At 42.2% G+C, this 20,047-nt stretch overlaps 3 protein-coding genes across 4 annotated transcripts; 1 reads left to right on the top strand and 2 right to left on the bottom strand.

Annotated features, from left to right (window-relative positions):
* Positions 1-515: 515 nt before the first annotated feature.
* LOC114441658 (glycerol-3-phosphate acyltransferase 4) lies at positions 516-10,655 on the bottom strand. Its single transcript, XM_028414682.1, has 13 exons — positions 10,527-10,655; positions 9,200-9,827; positions 7,096-7,165; positions 6,709-7,009; positions 5,486-5,560; positions 5,298-5,387; positions 3,821-3,914; positions 3,572-3,687; positions 3,391-3,446; positions 3,208-3,293; positions 2,988-3,116; positions 2,348-2,427; positions 516-1,871 (listed from the first exon to the last, which is right to left on the bottom strand). Exons 2-13 carry the CDS (start codon positions 9,365-9,367, stop codon positions 1,763-1,765), a joined length of 1,374 nt encoding a protein of 457 aa, XP_028270483.1. The 5' UTR covers positions 9,368-9,827; positions 10,527-10,655; the 3' UTR covers positions 516-1,762.
* Positions 10,656-10,944: 289 nt separating this feature from the next.
* On the bottom strand, positions 10,945-13,663 carry polr3d (polymerase (RNA) III (DNA directed) polypeptide D). Of its 2 annotated transcripts, none has more exons than XM_028414457.1 (9): positions 13,505-13,663; positions 12,807-12,979; positions 12,676-12,719; positions 12,444-12,598; positions 12,211-12,335; positions 11,975-12,134; positions 11,645-11,892; positions 11,418-11,570; positions 10,945-11,323 (listed from the first exon to the last, which is right to left on the bottom strand). In XM_028414457.1, exons 2-9 carry the CDS (start codon positions 12,966-12,968, stop codon positions 11,207-11,209), a joined length of 1,164 nt encoding a protein of 387 aa, XP_028270258.1. In that variant the 5' UTR covers positions 12,969-12,979; positions 13,505-13,663; the 3' UTR covers positions 10,945-11,206. The 2 variants fall into 2 exon arrangements, with proteins under 2 accessions (XP_028270258.1, XP_028270260.1); XM_028414459.1 differs by having other exon boundaries at positions 12,807-12,974; positions 13,505-13,662.
* A 1,489-nt stretch (positions 13,664-15,152) lies between these two features.
* phyhip (phytanoyl-CoA 2-hydroxylase interacting protein) lies at positions 15,153-19,831 on the top strand. Its single transcript, XM_028414716.1, has 5 exons — positions 15,153-15,283; positions 17,254-17,434; positions 18,717-18,891; positions 19,075-19,192; positions 19,285-19,831. The coding sequence occupies exons 2-5, from the start codon at positions 17,267-17,269 to the stop codon at positions 19,829-19,831; spliced, it is 1,008 nt and encodes a 335-aa protein (XP_028270517.1). The 5' UTR covers positions 15,153-15,283; positions 17,254-17,266.
* The last annotated feature ends 216 nt before the right edge of the window (positions 19,832-20,047 follow it).

Below are 20,047 nucleotides of genomic sequence, written 5' to 3'. Positions count from 1 at the left end.
ACATGAACAGGGAATAAGCTCAAAATATACAATACTGAACCTGTGCTATAGTATTACTGGACTGCATTGTAGTGGAGTGGATACACTACAAGACAAAGACAAGAAATACCACCAGGCTCCTGGTCAAGAGCAAGTACTGTTCGAATGTATAGCAGTCTAAAAACATAACATAATATAATTTCCTTTTAAGAGTCTACTCTTTAAGACTTCATCTAAGAGTTCAGGTTCCATTTACTGTCCATCATTATCAGGTATCCACATTCACTATTTAACTTTTAGCTCATCCTAAACTTTGGTCAATTAAACTTTAAGCCTCATCTAATATTATGCACTATGTACATTACTATTTTTAAATAAATTGATACTTAAATCAGTACATACCAGATTAAGTAACATTAAGTAACATACACAATGTACTGCAGAAATATAGTTTTCAAATACTCTTCAGTGCATCTAAAACATTGTCTTTTTATCACAGGTAAAGGAAAAAAACAAAAAAAGGGCAAAAGTTTGCATCACATTCTTCCACATTTATTTTGATGAACTGATTTGACACAATCTAAATGACTATCCCTGATGACATCCAACTAGTGGGATAAAGACCTCAGGGAGCAAAACCCTGAGGCTGACCACCATGTTTCTTTAGTCTGGCCTAAAGTGGGGTCTGAACCTGTGCTGCAGTCTCTCCTTGAAACCTCACTGAGGCTGCCAACTAGGAGAAAGACCACAATGCCAGGGAAATGAAGACAACAGCTTTTAGTTTCACTTAAAATCATTGAGGCAGAATGGGGTCTGAAACCAATAAAGACACATGGAATTGTATTAGTATGAGTATGTATCCGTTCATTGGCATTAGAACTGTTTCAGACCAATTGAGTTGGTCATGATGAAGCCTTAAAGGACAAAGCGAAAATCTTCCCAAAGACGTTGAAAAAGAATGGGCGTAAACCCATTTACTCCAGTTATGCTGCATCACAGTATTAGATGGAACTGTAATATCTGCCTCAATCAATAAACCTCCATTAGATCAACTGTTGGTGCACAATTTCCATTTCACAATGCGAGGACACATTCCATGGAAATATCACTTAAAGAGACAACATTATCAGGAGCTCACATACGCCTCCTGTAGGGACCACATGTCAAAATGTAAAACACAAGGCATAAAATACAAGATTTTCTCTTGGAAAAAGCCCATAAAAATATCTGAAAGTTAACAAAATCTGACATTGTGCCCTCAATCATGAGCACAGGCCAGTCATGAAAAACCCCAGTGACAGGTTTTAGCTTGAGAACAAACTACCTTTATATGTACAATAACACTTCTACATCCCAGGTATAATCAGGTCTGTAACATAAAAACACACCATGGTACAAATAGGATATTCAAATCTTAAAAATTAAAAGTTGAAACTATCAAACGTAGACAGGAACTCGATGATATTAACTCATGTTTTCCATCAACATAATGTCACCAAGGAAGACTTTCTCTCTGCACCGTATGTTCGTGTCTAATGCAAGCAAGGCTTCAGTCCAGCTCTCCAACACAGGGCAGCAGACTCAGCGTGACCCGTAACAGCGATGCAAACTGAACTTGCCATGGTGGAGGCAGTGACCGAGGAAGCCAAATGGAGTACTGTTGACATCAGGGAGAGAATTTTCCGGTCCAGGTGCTCCAGGAGACAGGAACCAGTTCTGACTGCCTGCTCAGTCAGAGGTGCCCAGCTGGGCCTCTGAGCCAGTCCACCTCCATAAGGGTCCTTTAGGAGCGGCTGCGGTCCTCTTGGGTGCCCACAAGCATTTTACTGTACAGCTTCTGCTGTTCCTCTTTAAATGTATCTTTTACTTTTCCCCGTTTTAATCCTCCATCCCTATGACAGAGATGATAAATTATTAATAATGAGGATTCAGCTTGAACTTTTTACTCACCAGTCCTTCCCCAGCAATGAAATGCAGACCAAATACACTACATACCACTTATGATAATACACTTGAATATGTCATTCAGTATGTTCTCTTAGCTAGGTTGAAAAACAGTCCAATTTGGAAACGTAAACACTCTTTACCATTAGAAGATTTTGTTACACTAAACTGCACTCTACATTGTATCAATGATTCCTCAAAGTGGCACAAATGATGCTGTGCATTATGATTATGATCCTGTGATTGCAATGTCATCCATTCATCTGTTGAAGCTCATTATTTCCTCATCACTCACAGGGTGTGTACGTTCCAAACATCCTTACTAGAGGCATAAACCATTTGTTTTCAAGGGAGTCATACATGGCACAAACACAGAGAAAATACAAGAAGTGTGTGTGTGGAAACATTATGGAGGTTATCTTACCACAGCAGGTCGACCAGTCCTCCTTGCCTGGCTATGGCTGCTTTTACACGATTGGCAAACTGTACAGCATCCTCACCTTCCTGTTGTATATAAAATGACTGGCGTTAATGCAAACACGGGCAAACATCCAGATACATCACTCCATTTTAAAACATACCTATAACTATGTATAGTCATTTAAACTAAGAAGGTACCATATTACACTTTAATAATAAAAACATTTCTAAGGTCTGTTTTAAAATATATAAACAGAAATATAATCATATTCCTCACAAGTTATTTATTTATATGTCCTATTACAGTGTTGGGGTATGTGTCTAGCTCCGATGTGTAGCCCAGGCAGCTAAGTGTGTTAACGTGTGTGAGTGGGTGCGCACAGCAAAGGTGTGTGTGTTTACGGGAAAAGTTTTTAAACAATCAAGGCAGGGAGGATGGTTGTAACCCAGATTGTTCGGTCGGTGAGCACCATCTTTTTCGTCATGTTTTACTCGTTAGTAGAGCAAAGATTTCGATTTAATTTGTGTTGTCAGTGCTTCTTAAATTTACGTTCTCATTACAAATTAGTTACGGAACAAAGGGTCGTCAAGGAAAAGGTTTCATTAAAGTTTTTGTTGACAAAATTAACACTTGGGGGTCTTACCTCTCTTGACATGGGAGGAAGGTACCAGACACTGCAGACAATGGCCCAGCTGCTCATCATACGTAGAAGGTAGTTGACCATTCCAAACTTGCTGCTGTTCCAGAAGGCATCTCCAAATCGGGGATCATACTGTGAGCATCCAGAATAATTAATCAATACATGCATTGATTTGTACAGGAGTTTGAAACTAAAGTTAGGTTTAAACCACAAGGCCTCTTACCTTAATAGCCACAGGGTAGACTGTAGCACTGATCTCAAAACTGCCCTTCTTAAACATCATGACAGATGTGTTGTTAATGCAGGTGCCTGGAGATGTGAGAGTTTACACTATGAGGTTTAAGGCACTAAGGAGAAACAAATAGCTGTAGATTGTGATTATAACCAGATCACTGGACATGCTCACCTTCTGGGAAAATGAGAATGGGCAGCTTAGTTTTATCATCTACATGGTCACTCAATCTGCAGTACAACAAAAAAGGGTATTACTAAAAAGCATGAAAACTTTGCAACAACTTTAAATGCTAAGGTGAAAAATAAGGGGACAAACACACATTGAATACAACAGAGACACTATGTAATACTACCTTTTGGCCACTAGATGTCTGTCTTTCACTTCTGAGCGTTCAAACCAAACGTGTGGGCAAGCCTTTACCATGGATCTCTGAATGACCCCCATCAAGCCACCGTGAATTTGGCCAACCTGTTGCAACATAAGCAAAAACCAACATGTTTTTTTTCCTGGGAAGAATTCACTTTAACACACAAGCAGCTGCAATGATATTAGTGACAATGTCAATATTCTTTACAGCCTCCTCCAGCAGCACAGTAATTACCATAGCATAGCAGCCATCACTGGCCAGGATGATGACATCAATGGGTGATGTGTGGTTAGCTACACAGATGCCTCCATTCTTGGGTTTGTTCTCACTAGGAGAGTGGGGACAAGAAGACTGTTAGACTTTGCAATGTGAAGTCACTTCTATGAACAAAAACTGAAAGACTGCTGAATGCTGTAGCAAAAGTTAAAAAAAAAAAAAAAAAAAAAACAACTACTCCATTCTCTATAAAAATCTGCATACATTTTGTCTGCATGGGGGGAACAAAGCAGCACGTGGCATCGATGTTGAAAGGCCTGACCCCCCCCCGAGCATGCAGGAACTGCTCATACGAGTCCACATTCCAAAGATAGAGTTACAATCTTAAATAGAGGGAGAGGGAGCAACACTTCCTATGTCAGTTTAGTATTTTTAGCACTAGACTGGGTTAGAGTACAAGTTCAAACAGACAAGGCCTAAATGGCAGACATGTGGAAAGCCACAAAACGTGATACAGATCTATGCGTCATCTATCGGGTCTAACAACCAATTTCAAATAATTTTATTTCAATCATTCTAATGAGAAAATAGTGAGTAAAATCTTGCAGATTTACTTGGCCTTTGTATTTCCTTTCAGGCAAAATAAGCCATCTCACAATCAATATCCTGTGATACTTTCATAATCATTCAAGCCTACGCTTCAGTTAAACATAACCACCAGCTGTTAAGACTACAGGGTATGTGCAAGTACACAAAGCATCAACTTCCCCCTCCACATCCTGTTACATACACTGTCATCTGTTTAACTTTCCTCTTAGATTGCTTACTGTGTCATGTTCATAGTAAATGTTAAACTCCTTTTGTATCTTTATACCTGAGTCTATCCAGGAGGAATGACATTTTATTGCAAAAATAACAACAGTTTGGTCGAGTGCACCTTGGGTTTCGTGCATAAGAGAGCATTAGTGGGTTTTGTGCTTCAGCTGGGGCTCATAATTACTGTTGCATTGAACATGAATGTAGACAGTCATGCCTCAGGCACCCTTCCTCCCATGCTCACACTCTGGGTGCTTGAATTTCAACTGATAACACACCATGGTTTCTGTACTGCGAATATAACTCATCTGCCATTATATAACATGACAATGACCCCACTCCCATCAGCGCAAGAGGTCTGCAGCTGATTATAGTTAGAGACAGAATCCATATGTGAGCCAGTCGATCTCACAGCACTTTCCCCGACTAATGTGAATAATACATTTAATTAAATCTTCAAAGATGTTAGTTGTAAGACGTAAGATGCAATTTGTCATTAATTAAAGTAAAGGCTAAACAGAAGATTTGAGGTGGGCTCTCGAAGCTTTGCTAAAAACACAAACCAATAATGCCATTATTCAATCAATTATTTCTGTTGACATTATGACATAATTATGACATAATCGTGTTGAAAGATAAAAGTCCCAGAACTTATAGGATAACCTCAAATGTTCTTTACCTGTTGTGGTAGGTTATGATGGCAGTCAGAGCTCTGACACATATTCTGTAGCACATCAAATGGACTTTCTCACTTAGAAAATTTTTTATCCTACAAAATGGAATAAAAACAAAACAACAGAATCACATTCAGAGGTCTGTGCTAAAAGTGTTGATAGATTCAAATAAAGCAGTTTTGATCAGTCTCACCTTCCATTTGGCAGCAGCCCAACAACAGAGGTGAGGAACACAAGGAGGCCTACACCAGTGAAGGCAAGAGTTACCCTGACAGAGACAGAAAAGAAGGTTACATATAATTAACAGACTAATATTTTTACAAATAAGGGACTGTCTTGTTGCAATTACTGTATAACTAGGATTTTATGTGCAATTAAATATAAAAACATGAGTGTACTGTGTAACTAGTCCAGGGGGTATTAATTAAAAGCATCACACTGTCTTTCTCTCCCCACAATCACTCATAATAGAGTGTAGAACCTGCGGGAGGGCGTATTAGGCAACAGTTAAGCTGACCAACAGGTGGACTTAATCTGGATGAATCAATCATCCAGGGTTGGAAAAGGTGCTGATTGAATTGTGTGAGGATTAAAGAGGTGAGGGTTTCATTCAAGTGGTGAGCCACAAGAACATTCAACTGAACATCGTATGAATGAGGGAATCTATTAGCTGGTCGGGAGACTAGAATGATGTCCGTCTATGTAGCAGTGGCCTGATTCATCTCCCCACTGGCGACTGGAAATGAGCCAGACAGGCTTAGTACTGAGTCACTGTCCCAGCGCCTCACTAGATGAGCCTGATTGAGGATCCCTGCACAGCCAACATTTAATGTCTCATTTGGTTTATGGAGTGGTCTCAAACTCCAACCATTGTGCACACGTTTTTTTCCAATATACATACAATTAAGCAAAACAGAGTGAGAAAAGGTCTGGTCTGCAAAAAAGTCTGACTTGCATGTTGTGGATACCCAGAGGTTTCATAAAGTCAGCTCTTTAGAACAGGTTTTAAAAGCTGTTATCACAAACAATATTGGAATTATGTTAAGCTGGGGGCGACACAGCAAGAAGGTTCCTGGTTCACTTCTGCACTGTCTCCCTGTACCTGCGTGGGATTTCTCCAGGTACTCCGGTTTCCTCCCACATTCTAAAGACGTGCTTGTTAGGCAGGGTGCACCCTACCTCTCACCCCTAGATAGTTGGAATAGACTCCAGCCCCCCGCTCCCCGTGACCCTGTACTACAGGACAAAGTGGGTTCAGAAGATGGATGGATGTTAAGCTGGGGTGTTTGTGCAGAAGGGGATTTGTTTTCACATCTAGCCTGGTCTCAGTGTGTTTGACCCTTCCATAAGGTTTACTGCCGTAAGGGTTAGTCTGTCAATATTAATTAGCCTCTTTGTTGGATGGACAACCAATACCTGAGAGGCAGCAGGAAACCATAGCGGATCAGCAGGCCCAGCCCCCAAAGGACAGTCAGTCTCAGACTGATATAGTGGAAGTTGTTGTTGCTGCGGGTCAGCAGATTCCAGGACTCCAACTCTTCAGCAGAGAACCGCTTGGTCACCTCATCGTCCATTATGCTCTCCACTCCCCGTCGGGCAAAATAGAAGATGTCAGACATCTCAAACTCAGGAGCTGAGTCCAAGTCTTTGTTGCTTCCACTCCGCCTTATCTCCTTGATCTCCTCCTCCAAGGAGGTGGGCTCCCTGGCGATGATAGCTAAAGCAGTACAGACACAAGGATGTCAACAATATACACCTACTGAACAAACACATGCATGCAAATACACTAGTAAGACATATTACCATTTGAGTAGGGTTTGTACAGGGGATGATTTTTTTCTTTGGCTCCTCTCTCTATCCTCAGTGTGGCCCACTATAAATCAGAGACACGTATTCACACATTAAATAAAGACTATTACAGACACAAATGCACAGTTATGAATTCCCAAAATTTTGACTTCAAACAAGGGACAACTTTGTCCAACACTGACTGACAAAGAGCAAAAAGAACTCCAAGTATCTCCAAGTTTCATCACCAGATCAGAGCTGGTGTCAGACAATCATAAAAACATTTCAGAACCCTGACTGGCATGGGAGGTGTGACAAGAAAAAGTAGCAAAACTACAGTTTCTAATGAACAAAGACCAGGCCTGCTAGGATAAGATGCTCCAGATGGATGACTTATTTGGTACAGATCAAAAAAAGGCTTTTCAAGAGACAAACGTCATGAAGCATGGCTTCACTGTCTCAGGCAGGGTCTGGACACATTATCTGTGTTATTGGGTGACAGGTGATAAATATTTGCCTGTCTAAACATGTCGGTAAAAATCAATTATTTCCATGTGATAAACTTGTTATGTTTCCTAATCAATGACTGGCTTACACCTGGTACACAGCCTGGCTGGGTCAGAATCTATCATCATAATGTCTGATTCTCTCCTTTTATACTACAATGAGTGACAAATATACAGTACATCCTAGCCTTTTGTGTGCACTCTGAGTCAAAAACAAACTGGGGGCCAGGAAAAGGACACAGTGTTCTCCTGAAAGACATGTGGGAGGGAAAAAAAGTCAGGAAATGATGGACTGGTGTGAGCTGTGTTTCACTGAGCCACCAATCTCAAGTCTGCACTTCAACCTCTGTAACAACATAACACTGAAGTTAACTTAAATACTTGTACAATACACCTGTATTGCTTGTGTAAATGTCAGTGTATGTTCTAAACAATTTTAAGGATGTTGAGTGATGGGAGTTTTTAGCTTTTAACTGCACACCAGACTCTAAGAAGCACAGCAGCGTTTTTGATTTCTTCTACAGCTACCTTTAAACCGTGTCGTGACAAGTAGTATTACTGAGTCATCACATGAAAATGCAGCTGCAGTTGACAGTAATGATTCTTGGAGTGAGCAGAGGAGGAGGAACGAGCACAGAGATCTGCTCCTTCTAGTAAAAGGAGGGTAATAAAATGAAGCCAGTCTGTCGCAGCATGTGGCTCTGAAAGGTGCATGTGAAAGGGAAGGTGTTAACCTCCTTATCCACTGGTGCCGTAAAACACACACTGTTTAATTTATATGAGCAGAATTCCTTGAGCAACTAAAAAAGCAAAAATGAAATGCATGGGGGCATGCAATGAGGGCCTGCTCCTGAACAGCTTCGGTCAAGACAGGTCTGGGTTGCACTCATTATCAGAAGCATACCTATAATTCTTTGAATTCTTTGAGCCTGAACCAGAACCCTCCACTTACCCACCCAAATGATAAAAACCAGAAAGCACAGTTTAGGCACACTCTGCTCTACATCTGTCCTCTGACCTTTTTGTGAAATCTCATGGCTGCTACTGGAACCACGAGCTAAGAACATCTCCCATATCTCCCACTGGTTCATTTATTTCTGGCACAAGATCTACTCTCAGAGGTGCGCAATGGAAAGTGATGACTGCTTTACTAGTGGTTACACATTGAAGCAGAGCAGTGAAAGCGTTCATGCCTTCAATGGCAATTCTAACTTATTTCTTTAAAGTTTAACATGTAAACCACAGTAAGCAGTACTGAGCTACGGTCTGTGCCACGGTTTTCGTTGGTTACATAACAAGTGAAGAATGCACTACAGCTGTTAATCTGTATGAACCAGTTAATATGATAACCAAACATAAAGCCTCAGACCAAGTCCATGAGATGCTTAAGTTAGCAAATAAGTTTCTAAACGTATCATCTTTGAGGAACTATGACAAAAAATTACAGGAACTTGCTGAAAAGCCTGACAATGGGCAGGGTATTGTGCAGTAGAAGCATATGTGTGTGTGTTCCCAGTATTCAGTCTAAAGCCATTCGTGCACTTCAGCATTCAGTTTCCTCATTTCTTCAAATTAAAAGCAAAGCAATGAACCATAAGGCGAAGAGCTCTTACCTCAAAGATCTTTAACAGGGTTTTCATATAGAGACGCCGAATGCCAAAGGACACTCCAAAGATAGCAGGCACGATGATGAAGACCAGCAGCAGGGTAAACCAGACGGTGAAGGAGATACCCAACAGGATGCACACCAGGTTATCAAAGGGATTGAAGAAGAGCACCATCTTGAAAGTAGGGGTGGGGGCAATGGTTTTTTTTTTAAATAGATAAAATCACAGGAGTGACACGGAGGAGGTACAGGTCTCAGCCTCCTGGCCCCAAGTGGCCGTAAGCTTTTGTCACAAGAAGGCCTTCATGAAGACAACTAGGGGATGGAGCTTCTCCTCGTGCTGAACAGACAAGCGATACAAATAAGGGCAACCATCTTCATGCTGCCCTCTTGGGTAATATCCATAAATGTTATCATTTTGAACAGTAATTAGTTTGTGAAACTCAGCTCCAAGAAAATAAACATCTGCACTGAAAGAATGGAGTGTCACTGCAGATGTCCTTTGTTTGAGAAAAAAAGAGAACCTCCTGCGGTGAAAGAGATGTAAACAATGAAACAAAAACAACTGGGCACAGCAGGTGGTTCTGTTGTCTGGTGAAGAGTCTGTTCCCCCTGCAGTTCACAGTCACAAAGACCTGCAAAGAAGTAAACAAACGGTCAGGCGCATCCATGTTACACCACTGTGTTCTCACTGCCTAGCGTGTAATTTAATAGTGCAATAACATAAAACAGCCCTTGTGTCCGCACCCTTTGTATGCATTTTAAAATACCACTCAGCAAACACACGGTAAGCCTCTGGCTGTCCTAACACAGGGGGAAACATAAGTGCATTTCCACTGAAGGACCAGATAACTCCTGTTATCAGCCGCGGTGCAGGGGTAAGGTTGGCTAGAGGCCCTCCATCCTTATACCATTTAAAGATGCAGCAGGACGGCTAACGACAGCCTCCACCCCCTATAACACCACACTGGATTAGCATGGCTCTCCAGCAGTTAGAATTCTATGATGAGTTCGCACAGCCTTCACCCCATAAAGACAAACACAACAGCTAAGAGCTACGTCTGAAATTGGAGACTGTTAAGCATACATGGGCATTTTTAATCACACACGCTGGAGTTAGCTTGTGGCCTCCGAGCTAACAGTTGTGCTAAATTTTGTCTGTTGGCGTGCTCCACCTCTTTCTGCTAACGCTAGCTTCCTCTCAGTGCTGTCCGGGAGTACAGGACATGCTGATCCAACCTTATTAGCTGTGAGCCTGGATTCAGAACCTGATGTCTTACGGACTCTTGTCCTTACTGTACAATACAAGAACAAGGTGTTGATAGTTAACGAACCTTCAGTCACGTTGAGTCTGGCGCAGGTTCAGTACCGCTTCTCTCGTCCATCACTTTGTCTTTGTCTTGCGGACTGTAGCCAAAACTCCGCCCGTCGGACAACATGAGCACACAACGGGCGGCTCGACGCTGCTACGTATTTGAAAGGACCAGCCCACGGCCGGACCAACACAACGCGGTCAGCTCTGCCCTGACCCCTGCTGGTCCAAGTAAGACACTGCAGGCCCATTTTAAAGTGGACATATATGGCCACCGGTGGCGCTGTAGAGCAATATTTTGATAGGCAACATCAATCTGAATCAATCTCTCTCATGTAAACAGTTTTTATTTTCTTTAAATATCTTAATATATATCTACTTGATGCCACCACTGTCAAACATAATGTGTATATCTGCACTAAATGATTTAACAAAGTGGAATAATTACCAAAATTAATTTTATTCACACATTTACATCCATGTACAGTCTTGTGTAGTCATTTCAGAATACAGGAGCAAAAACTGTGCTGAAACGTGGCACATCATTCAAGCTATGACATAATAAGCCTATTCTGCCAGAAAAAGAAAATAAATCCTTACTTATTTTCCATATAGTGTATTTAATTGTTCTTACAGTCACTCAAAAACACAAAATCAAACCGATATCAAGCTTCTATTGGAGGTCACGTTTCTTTGTAAGCATCAAGCACTGCTCTCCAACAGAGCCTCAAAGTCTGGGGAGCAAACCATTTTGTGTTTGACACCGCCTAATACAGTCAAGTTGCCCGTTTTTTCTTCTGTATTTATAGACACTAGCTCCTGCAAAAAACAGGGTAAAGAGAGAGGAAATGATGTCAGAAATATTAGTAAAGAATGTTACAGAGAAACATCAATACAAATGCTACTATTATACCTGAAAGAATGAGCATGTTGTTCCTAGAGACACATCAAGTGTCACTTGTCCCAGTATGAGCTGAACCCGGCCAGACTTCCGCACCAGCATCTTTCCCACAAGACCTTCCCGTAGATCTTTCAGGTTGCAGCTGTTATCTTCAGCTTCCTCTTCCTGTTTAAAATGAAAATACCAAATGTAACCTCAAAATGATTGTGTATTGAAACATACATCAGTTCTATATCTACCTGAGTCTCTGTTTTCAGAAGCACAGACTGTCCATCCTCTGACTGCACCTCTGTTTTCACAGGCTTGTGCTCTTTGGTGGGAGGCTGTCCAGGCAGTGAGTCGGGCAGCTGAATGAAGAACAGCTCCTCACCTTTGCTCAGACTCCATCTGTGCAGCAGGTCAGGAAGGACTTCAGGCTCAGGGATAGGAGGGGGTCTGAACACTGCCTCCGTCTTCTTTATTTCTATTTCCTCTGGCTCTTGTTTCACTGAGGACAAGAAGAATCATAAGCTACCTCAACACAGGTGTTTTTTTGTGGACAAAGGAACTTCGTCAAACTCTAAGGTTACCTTCAACTGCAGACTCCATGGGTTCACAATCCTCCTCTACTTTTTCAAGTTTAACAGCAGCTTTACTAAATTCCTCCTTAAAGCCCCATCCTGACACAGCGAGGGGAAGCTGAACAGGGCAGCTTCTCTGCTCACTCCTAAGAAAGGGGTCATCTATAAACTGAAAGAAGGAGAGTAAAATTAAAACAAAAAGTACACTAAACCTTCTTAATAATGGCAATGCACATGTGACTCACATTGTCACGTTCCAGCTTGCGCAGAATCTCTTTGGTCTCCTCCTCTGTTTCCCTATATTCCTTCTTAATGTTAATGATTGGTGAAGGGCCCGTGCTCGGAGCATCTCTCTCACTTTCATAGCCACCTGGGTGTGATAGCAGGGCTCAATTAAACCAGGATAAGGTGCAATAACAGTTTAAGTGTAACACACGCCAACAACGTGAAGTGAATGCCTATTCAGCTGGACCCCCACCTCTCTTTTTCATCATCATCTCTGCAGGGCCCTGTTCAAAAATAGAGCGGGACTGGATGACCTCCGGGCGCCCTCGGCCCCTGCCCCTATCTCTCGAACCTCGACCTCGATCACTTTCTTTCCGCTCTCTCCTCTGGCCACTGTCAGGTTTTGGCCTGATGTGACAAACAAAGATAATAGCCAGATAAAGACGTGATCTTTGATCTCTTTGTTTTTCTTTTGAGGCACTTACTCTTCTTTTATTTTTCGGCCAATGATATTTGGTGTAAATGTTTTCTGTAAAACAAAAAACATAACATATTAGTCAGAGGTTTCCTCACACTAAATAGATATTTATCTAGAATAGAGACAGCAGAGGATCACCTTTTTAACTCCTCCCAGTGTGAGATCTCTTGACCGCATTGAGGGAAGACGGCCAGCAGTGATGCCAGCTGCCCCTCGCCGGCCCATCAGCAGCCCTGCACTACTGCTGCTTCCTCCGGGTGTTGGCACGCGTTGACCACCGGGGTCACTTGAGTCTGCCATTCTGAACTGTGCTAACATAAGGGTATAAGAGCCATGTTTATGTGTAACAATATGCTAATAAAACAGTATTAATAATTGTTTCAATTCCTTTAAAAAAAGTAACTTTAGGCATGACACAAGCCCCAGTCACTATCTCTTTAAAGAAATTCAGTGTCTTGTATTTACCTGGATGTAACTGTAAAAGTTGAACACACACATTACAAATTAGCCCCAGAAGAAAGAATTTGTTCAGTTAAGACTGGGCCTAATTACAGAAGGGCAACTTATTTATTTTAGGTGTATAATAGGTTAATGTTGGAAAAAATGGGCTTTTTCTCTAGAGGTCTGTCAACACGTATCACTGTGACGACCTGACAGCAGTTTTAACGCCAAACCACCGCTTTACACTGCATATGTTTCCAATGCTTTCACTATCTGTAATTATTAAATCATTTGTGACACCAAAAACAGCAACACGTGGCAAAATCACAGCACGAATGCAGCTAATACAAGTTGACTGAACTGAAGAGAAACAGGTTTCATTATTTCATACTTACATTATTGTTGCTCGGCTGTGCTCGGCTTGTTCAAACTCACAACTTGACAGTCATTACAAATTGTTTTTAAGCTAGTGCTGCTTCTACCGCTGCATGATGATGATAACGATGCGCGGCGCCATGACACTTCCGCATTGTCATCAGCCTGTAGGTTCACGTGGATCAAACATGCGCAGAAAGAGGCGCATATTCACACAATGCAATGCATTATTTAAACTAAAGAGATCATAGAAAACATTGAAACATCGTGAAATATATTTTGAATGTAACGTTTTATGCCAGATTTCCTCACATATATATATTGTTTTTAAATATAATTAAATATATTAGTATATATATTAAATAAAAATGTATTCCTTACTTATAATGAATGATATTGACCGCATTAAATATTAAAGTATGCAACACTGGTAATGCAAGGAAAATATGACACATTAATAGAAATAAACTTAGAATGTTAAGATTAAACTATAACTACGACAGACTAGTCCAACATTGTTTTATTTGTGTTTAATTATTATTATTATTAACCCATTCTAAGGTTTGTTACGCTCATACAGATTTAATCATGCAAACAGATTTGATAGAAATTGATGTTTTTGATATTATAAATGTGACCAAAATTGTTGTTTCATCTCTGGAGCTGAGAGAGAGAGGGTTATTTGGACAGAGGCACACTATCATGGCATGACTAATGATGTATGATTGCAGTTTAATCACATTCTCAGGGTATCACTTATCTGCGCCTGGATCAAAACAAAAATGCAGCTTTTCAATACTGTGCACAGTCTTCACTGGAGGCCATATATCTTTGTCATTTTCAAAGCACAAATATTGTGTGTTTGTGAAAGGACTGCTATAAATTCATCCCTTTGTTGATCTGTCTTCATCCTATGCTTGCATCTATTGTTTTAGCAGCAGATTATGCCATTAATCTGAGAGGGGTCTGGTTAATCTCTAATAGAATCCTAAATTATGTTGCCCCATGAGGCTGAACCAGTACAAAAACATCCCTCTGAAAATTAATGCCAGTGGAAATCTGCTTACACGGGACTTACATAGCGGCATCCCTCGCCTCCGGATAGGCTGGGGGGTGAGATGCCCTGTGGCGTCAGTCCATATGGCATAGCAGTTGGCACATATATATTTTTGAGGTCTTGGTGATGGTCTGTGTAATTTACTGGAACATCACTTGCAGCAATAATATCTTCTGGATGCTCCATAGCTAGTGGACTGTATAAAAATGGTCATCTCTTTCCTCACCCTCTCTATATCTGAGATGTGACATTTATGCAAGCAGCTAAGTGTTCAGACTGTATTAGTGTGTATGTGTGAACATTGTGCCTCAGGGCAGACCTACTGAAGAGTGATGTGTTGTGCATGGTTCGCTGGCGAAGGCATGACGCTGACAACATTGACTGAGTGTTTCTCTGTGGTTACACAGCAGTTGCAAAATGCCCCTTTTTAAGGTTTTTTATTTCATCCCGTGTGGCTGCATAGGAGTCAAGTAAACATCATGCCATGCTCAGAGAAAAAAAAGATTGTGAGGGAGGGAGGAAGGGGGAGGTGGAGGGGTTAGAGTGTTGGTGTGACACAGAGAGTGAGAGAGAAACAGATAGAGCAAAAGGAGAAGAGAGGAGCCCGTGTAGTGTGCATGTGTGTGTGTGTTTCACCTCCTAATCAGTTTTCCTGGGGGATCTATCATCGACTGCAGCGGAGGAGGCAAGTAGAAGGCGGAAAAAGAAGTGCCCGGCTATAATCTTCTCCCTTCACTAACAAGTAAGGACTTCTTAAATGAATATGCTCATGATTGGTGCAGAAAATGAATCCATGACATTCAGGAGATCAGATAATCTTCTGTTATGGAGTCATTTGTGCTGCGTGGAATACTGTAGCTGATGTGATGAGGCATGAGTTTTATTTGTGTGTAAGTGTCTGTGATTATGTGTTTTATTTCTAACTTTGGACATTAGTTACAAAGGCATGACATTTCGCATGAGACAGTCATGAAATTTCATGCAGCATCCCTGACTGGTTCACGTTCTCATTCTCCTGAATGTTGATGCTCACATCTTCTTTTAACAGCTTCATAACTGAATTTTATTATAATTAGATAATATTTCTGCATCATGCTGGGAAGAAATGGCCTTTGGTTTAGGAACTGTAGATAATTGAGCTTTTTTCTGCCTTCATCTCACTCAACTGAATAAAAGTAAGAAAAAAAGGCTTTGAAACAGGGAGCTGCTTTCTGCGTCCTGCTCCATATGCATGATTGCAGCAGCAGCAGCAGCATCCGAGTGTGCGTGTGTGTGTACGTGTGTAACATTTCAGCTGTAGGGATAAGTCATGATAAATTATGATTTATATTGTGTGTGCATTCTAATTATTATTGGTTAGAGCCTTTGTTTGGAGCTAGAATCGTAATAGAGGTAATTGGCTTACATTTCTTTTCATGGGCTGATTTACAAATGAGGGCACCAGAATTTTGTGTGAATGGTGTGTAAACCTGCGTTTGAACTATGTTCACATGTACTCAATCCAAAAGTGGGACAACACACACACATGCATGGGGGGCTTTGATGACTTGTCCTGCGAGAATCTCCTCTTGCCCCAGTTTCTATCTCTCTACAAAAAAAGACTCCATGGTAAAGAAATGAGAACAGCAGCTGGAAAACAGACTCATGGAAACACACGTGCATGACGCAACAGCTCTCTGCCCTGCAAGGTCCCCGTGTGAACAGGCTATCGCACAAATTTCACAGTCCACAGACTTTAATGAGGCTGGTGCAGCCTGTCCATCATACTGACTGGAGAGAACACCTTAACAGACTCGGAGGTCAGACAGTGACTCCTGGATAACACACAACTCAACAAAATGAGTACGCAATAATTGTAGTAGTGCTCAAGGGTTATTATTAGACACATCTGTGATTTTACATATGTACAGAGAGAAAATACTATATAGGGAGATGGTCACAATAAACTACAGATGGGTGAAAATTACAGACAAACTATGAAGGAACAGATATCTCCAGGAAAAGCAGAGCACACAGTGAAGAGACTCCATCCATTTACAGGAAGAAAGGTGACAGCTAATGAAATAAACTCAGGCTGACCAATGGATTACTCAAGGCTATGTGCAGCAGCCTGGATCGAGTTGCTGATGGGCAACTAATGGAAGATGATCATACATCACCTGCTGCTGAAACCTATACCTACCTATATTTCCCCTGAGCTGCAAATAGTGCGTTTGCTCAGCTCTTTTAGAGAGCAGCAGCAGGCAGCGGTGCTTCAAAAGTTCCCTTTAGTTTAAATTGTTGCTGACAGGTGCGGAAGTGTGTTTGTTTGTTTGTGACCTCCTTCCTGGAGAATTACAGGAGAAGATTGAGGGAGGCTGCAGACGTGTGGTTGCTGGGAGACTGCTGTAGGTGGATTATGAAATGCACGGGGGAAAGCATAGGCCAGTCACTCAGCTGGGAGCGTATCAAGTTGTGTAATGATGGAAAATGTCAGTTAAGGGCAAGAAAAGAGAGGAGGAGGGGAAAAAGAGCAAGAGAGTGAATAAAAGGCTGAGATACAGATCCCTAAACGAAAGGTTAATTCGATGCTTCCCGAAGGTGTTTTGAGCTGCAGTAAAGTGTGAACTTCACCTCTTTGTGTTAATCTCCCTTTCTCATCTCCAGCACTGACATAACAATCCCAGATTACACTCCAATCTAACCATCTGCTTTCATCCCAAATTTTTAAAGCAGACCACAGAAAATGGACGCCCCTCTTTCCACTCCCTGCAATATCCAGATCTGCGAGGTGACCTGCGACTCCTTCCGCATCATATGGGACATGACCTCTGAGGACACTGCCAGAGCCACACACTTCTTCATTGACCTGAGTCGCAAGGAGAGCAAGGACCCCAACCGCTTTAAACACAGGGTCTGAAACTGCTGCATGACCTCACGTACACCCTCCTCTGTCCTCTGCCTGAAGGCTCTGTTGTTTACGTTCACAGTGCAGATTTACACCCATCACTTTCCACCATGTGACCGCCTGATAAGGCCTCCTTGTACTGTAAGGTCTTTAAAAATAACCATGCACAACCTAAATCAGTCAGAAAACCAGGCATGTGATTGAAGTCCAGCTGTGTTAACTGATGGGTCTATCTTTGATATTCTGCATTAGTCTGAAAACTGCAGCCCTTTCAGTCACTTCCAATACAGGCGAAAAGGAAGTCAACGTGTGCAGTCAACAGCTTCAGGCCGGTGACTCACTTGCACATTGTTTCCTCTTAAAACAGACAAAACCGATTCATTGAGCCGCAATACAGAGCAGGTTAATGAGATCCAATGCACGTCGTTAACGTCACAAATCAAACATGTCTCATATAAGTCAAAACATAAGGTGACAGAGAAACAATCTGTATCGTCTCTCCTAGTAAATGCATTTGTCAGGATCTGTTAATCTCAAGCTGTGGGAACCGTAGTGCTTTGTAGTGAATTTAGCTACCAGCTACTTTCCATCTGTAGTGGCTGGATCTGCAGATAATCTCTATGTCCTCCATGTACAACACAGTACACAGACTGTGGCTGTTTGTTTTAACCATGACAGAGCTGAAAATGCTCCTGTGAAATTGATCTTAATTCAGTTAGTGAATGTTAGCATGGTGAATGTACGGTACATTCCTGCTTATAACACAGCTGTGTGCAGTTTTTACTGATAGCATGTATACACACTGAAAAGCTGAATTAACAGATAAGTCCATATGCAGCAGTAAAGTGTACTGATGGTAATTATCGCCACTCACAGCAACCAGCACCCAAAAACTGAGAAAAAAAACAATGCTTTTGTTAAGGCAGATGTGGGACTAAGTGACTCCTTCCTGCACAGGGGATATGCTTTGGCTCCGATACACAAAGTAGCACAAACTTGCATCAGACATGTTGCCATGGATATGTGGGCCTCTGAGCCTGTAGTAATTAGCCGTGCTTCTTAGAGGCCTTGGCCAAAACAAAGCCGCTGATTTGATTAGATGTATCCTAGTTACAGCAGCCTGGGCTCCAGATGGAATATCACACTAATCAGGCAAAGTTTATGGAGGGGAATGACTGACTTAACAATTGCCTTCCAGTTTTCTTTGAAATGTAAATAAATGCACAACAGCCAGTTATAGCCTCGCATCCTGTTCCTAAAGTTGTCTCTATCCCGCTTCATCCTGCAGGATGTGCCGACTAAGCTGGTGGCCAAGGCCGTGCCTCTCCCAATGGCGGTGAGGGGACACTGGTTTCTCAGCCCGCGGACAGAGTACTGCGTTGCTGTTCAAACTGCTGTCCGACAGCCGGACGGTGACTACCTGGTGTCAGAATGGAGCCAGGTAGTGGAGTTCTGCACTGGAGGTAAGACTCATTTTACAGCTGAACAGTTATTATGAGCGCTACACTGAGTAATACATGATGAGGACAAAAAGTGCAGTGCACAGAATTTGAAAGAAAAGTCTGTCTCAGCACAGGGTAGTCATTAGCATTTGAAAGGAGTGCATACTTAAAATGGTTATACAACTTCAGAAATCTACTTTGCAGACTATGCCATGGAACACCTACAACAGCTTCTTGACAAGGCCAAAGGCTCCGCAGGGAGGCTGCTGAAATTCTCTGTGTTTTACCGCAACCAACACCCAGACTACTTTGACCATGTCAGGTCAGTGCTGCTTTTCTTCTTTTTATTGTCCCTTCATCCCCATGATAATCAAGCACAATGATCACTTACTGTTCGTGTTGAAATGAATTCAGGAGGGAGTGTGGAGGATGGATGCATCCAGCCCTAAAAGACAGCAGTGGGAGTCACGGCTCACCCATCAACGGCAAACTGCAGGGGGTCTTCTTCAGCTGCAACACAGATTTTGATACAGGTCTCCCATCCAAAGACTCTCCCTATGGGCCCCTACGTTTCCACATCCCAGCTGGACAACTGCTCAACCCCAACATCTGCCTGTATTTTGCAGACTTCTACTGCATGTACACAGCCTACCACTATGTGGTGCTGGTGCTGGCCCCTGTTGGCACAGAGGGAGACAACTTCTGTCGCACTCGCCTTCCAATGCTGGACTTGGCCTGCAACCCCTTCCTGACATACACTGCCCCCCAGAGGCAGGGGGAGGAGCCTCTCTACTGCCATGCCAGCGACGTCATCCTGGAGGTGCTTTTCACAGAGCCGGTCCATTTAGATCATGGCAGTGTAGAGCAGATAAGTGGGCACCATCAACTGATGAGCCTAACCACAGCTAACGCCAAGAAAGACCCCAGCTGCAAAGTGTGCAACATCAGTGTGGGACGCTGAGAGACTTGTAGGACAGACCTCAAGGAGCGCGTGTCTGCTGCACAAAAGATTTGAACCACTAGATCAGCACTGTGGAAACAGCCACCTCTCTTGGTGTATCGGTGCTGCTTTCCCACCTCTCCCCTTGCCTGGACTAGAGTATGTTTTAATTAGAAGACTTTCACAGTTTGTTTTGCAGATCTGAAATTCTCAATACAAGTATATTACTGCTGAGAA

This window comes from Parambassis ranga, chromosome 9, assembly GCF_900634625.1.
Source record: "Parambassis ranga chromosome 9, fParRan2.1, whole genome shotgun sequence".
NCBI lineage: Eukaryota > Metazoa > Chordata > Actinopteri > Ambassidae > Parambassis > Parambassis ranga.
This window is presented reverse-complemented; position numbering and strand designations above follow the sequence as displayed.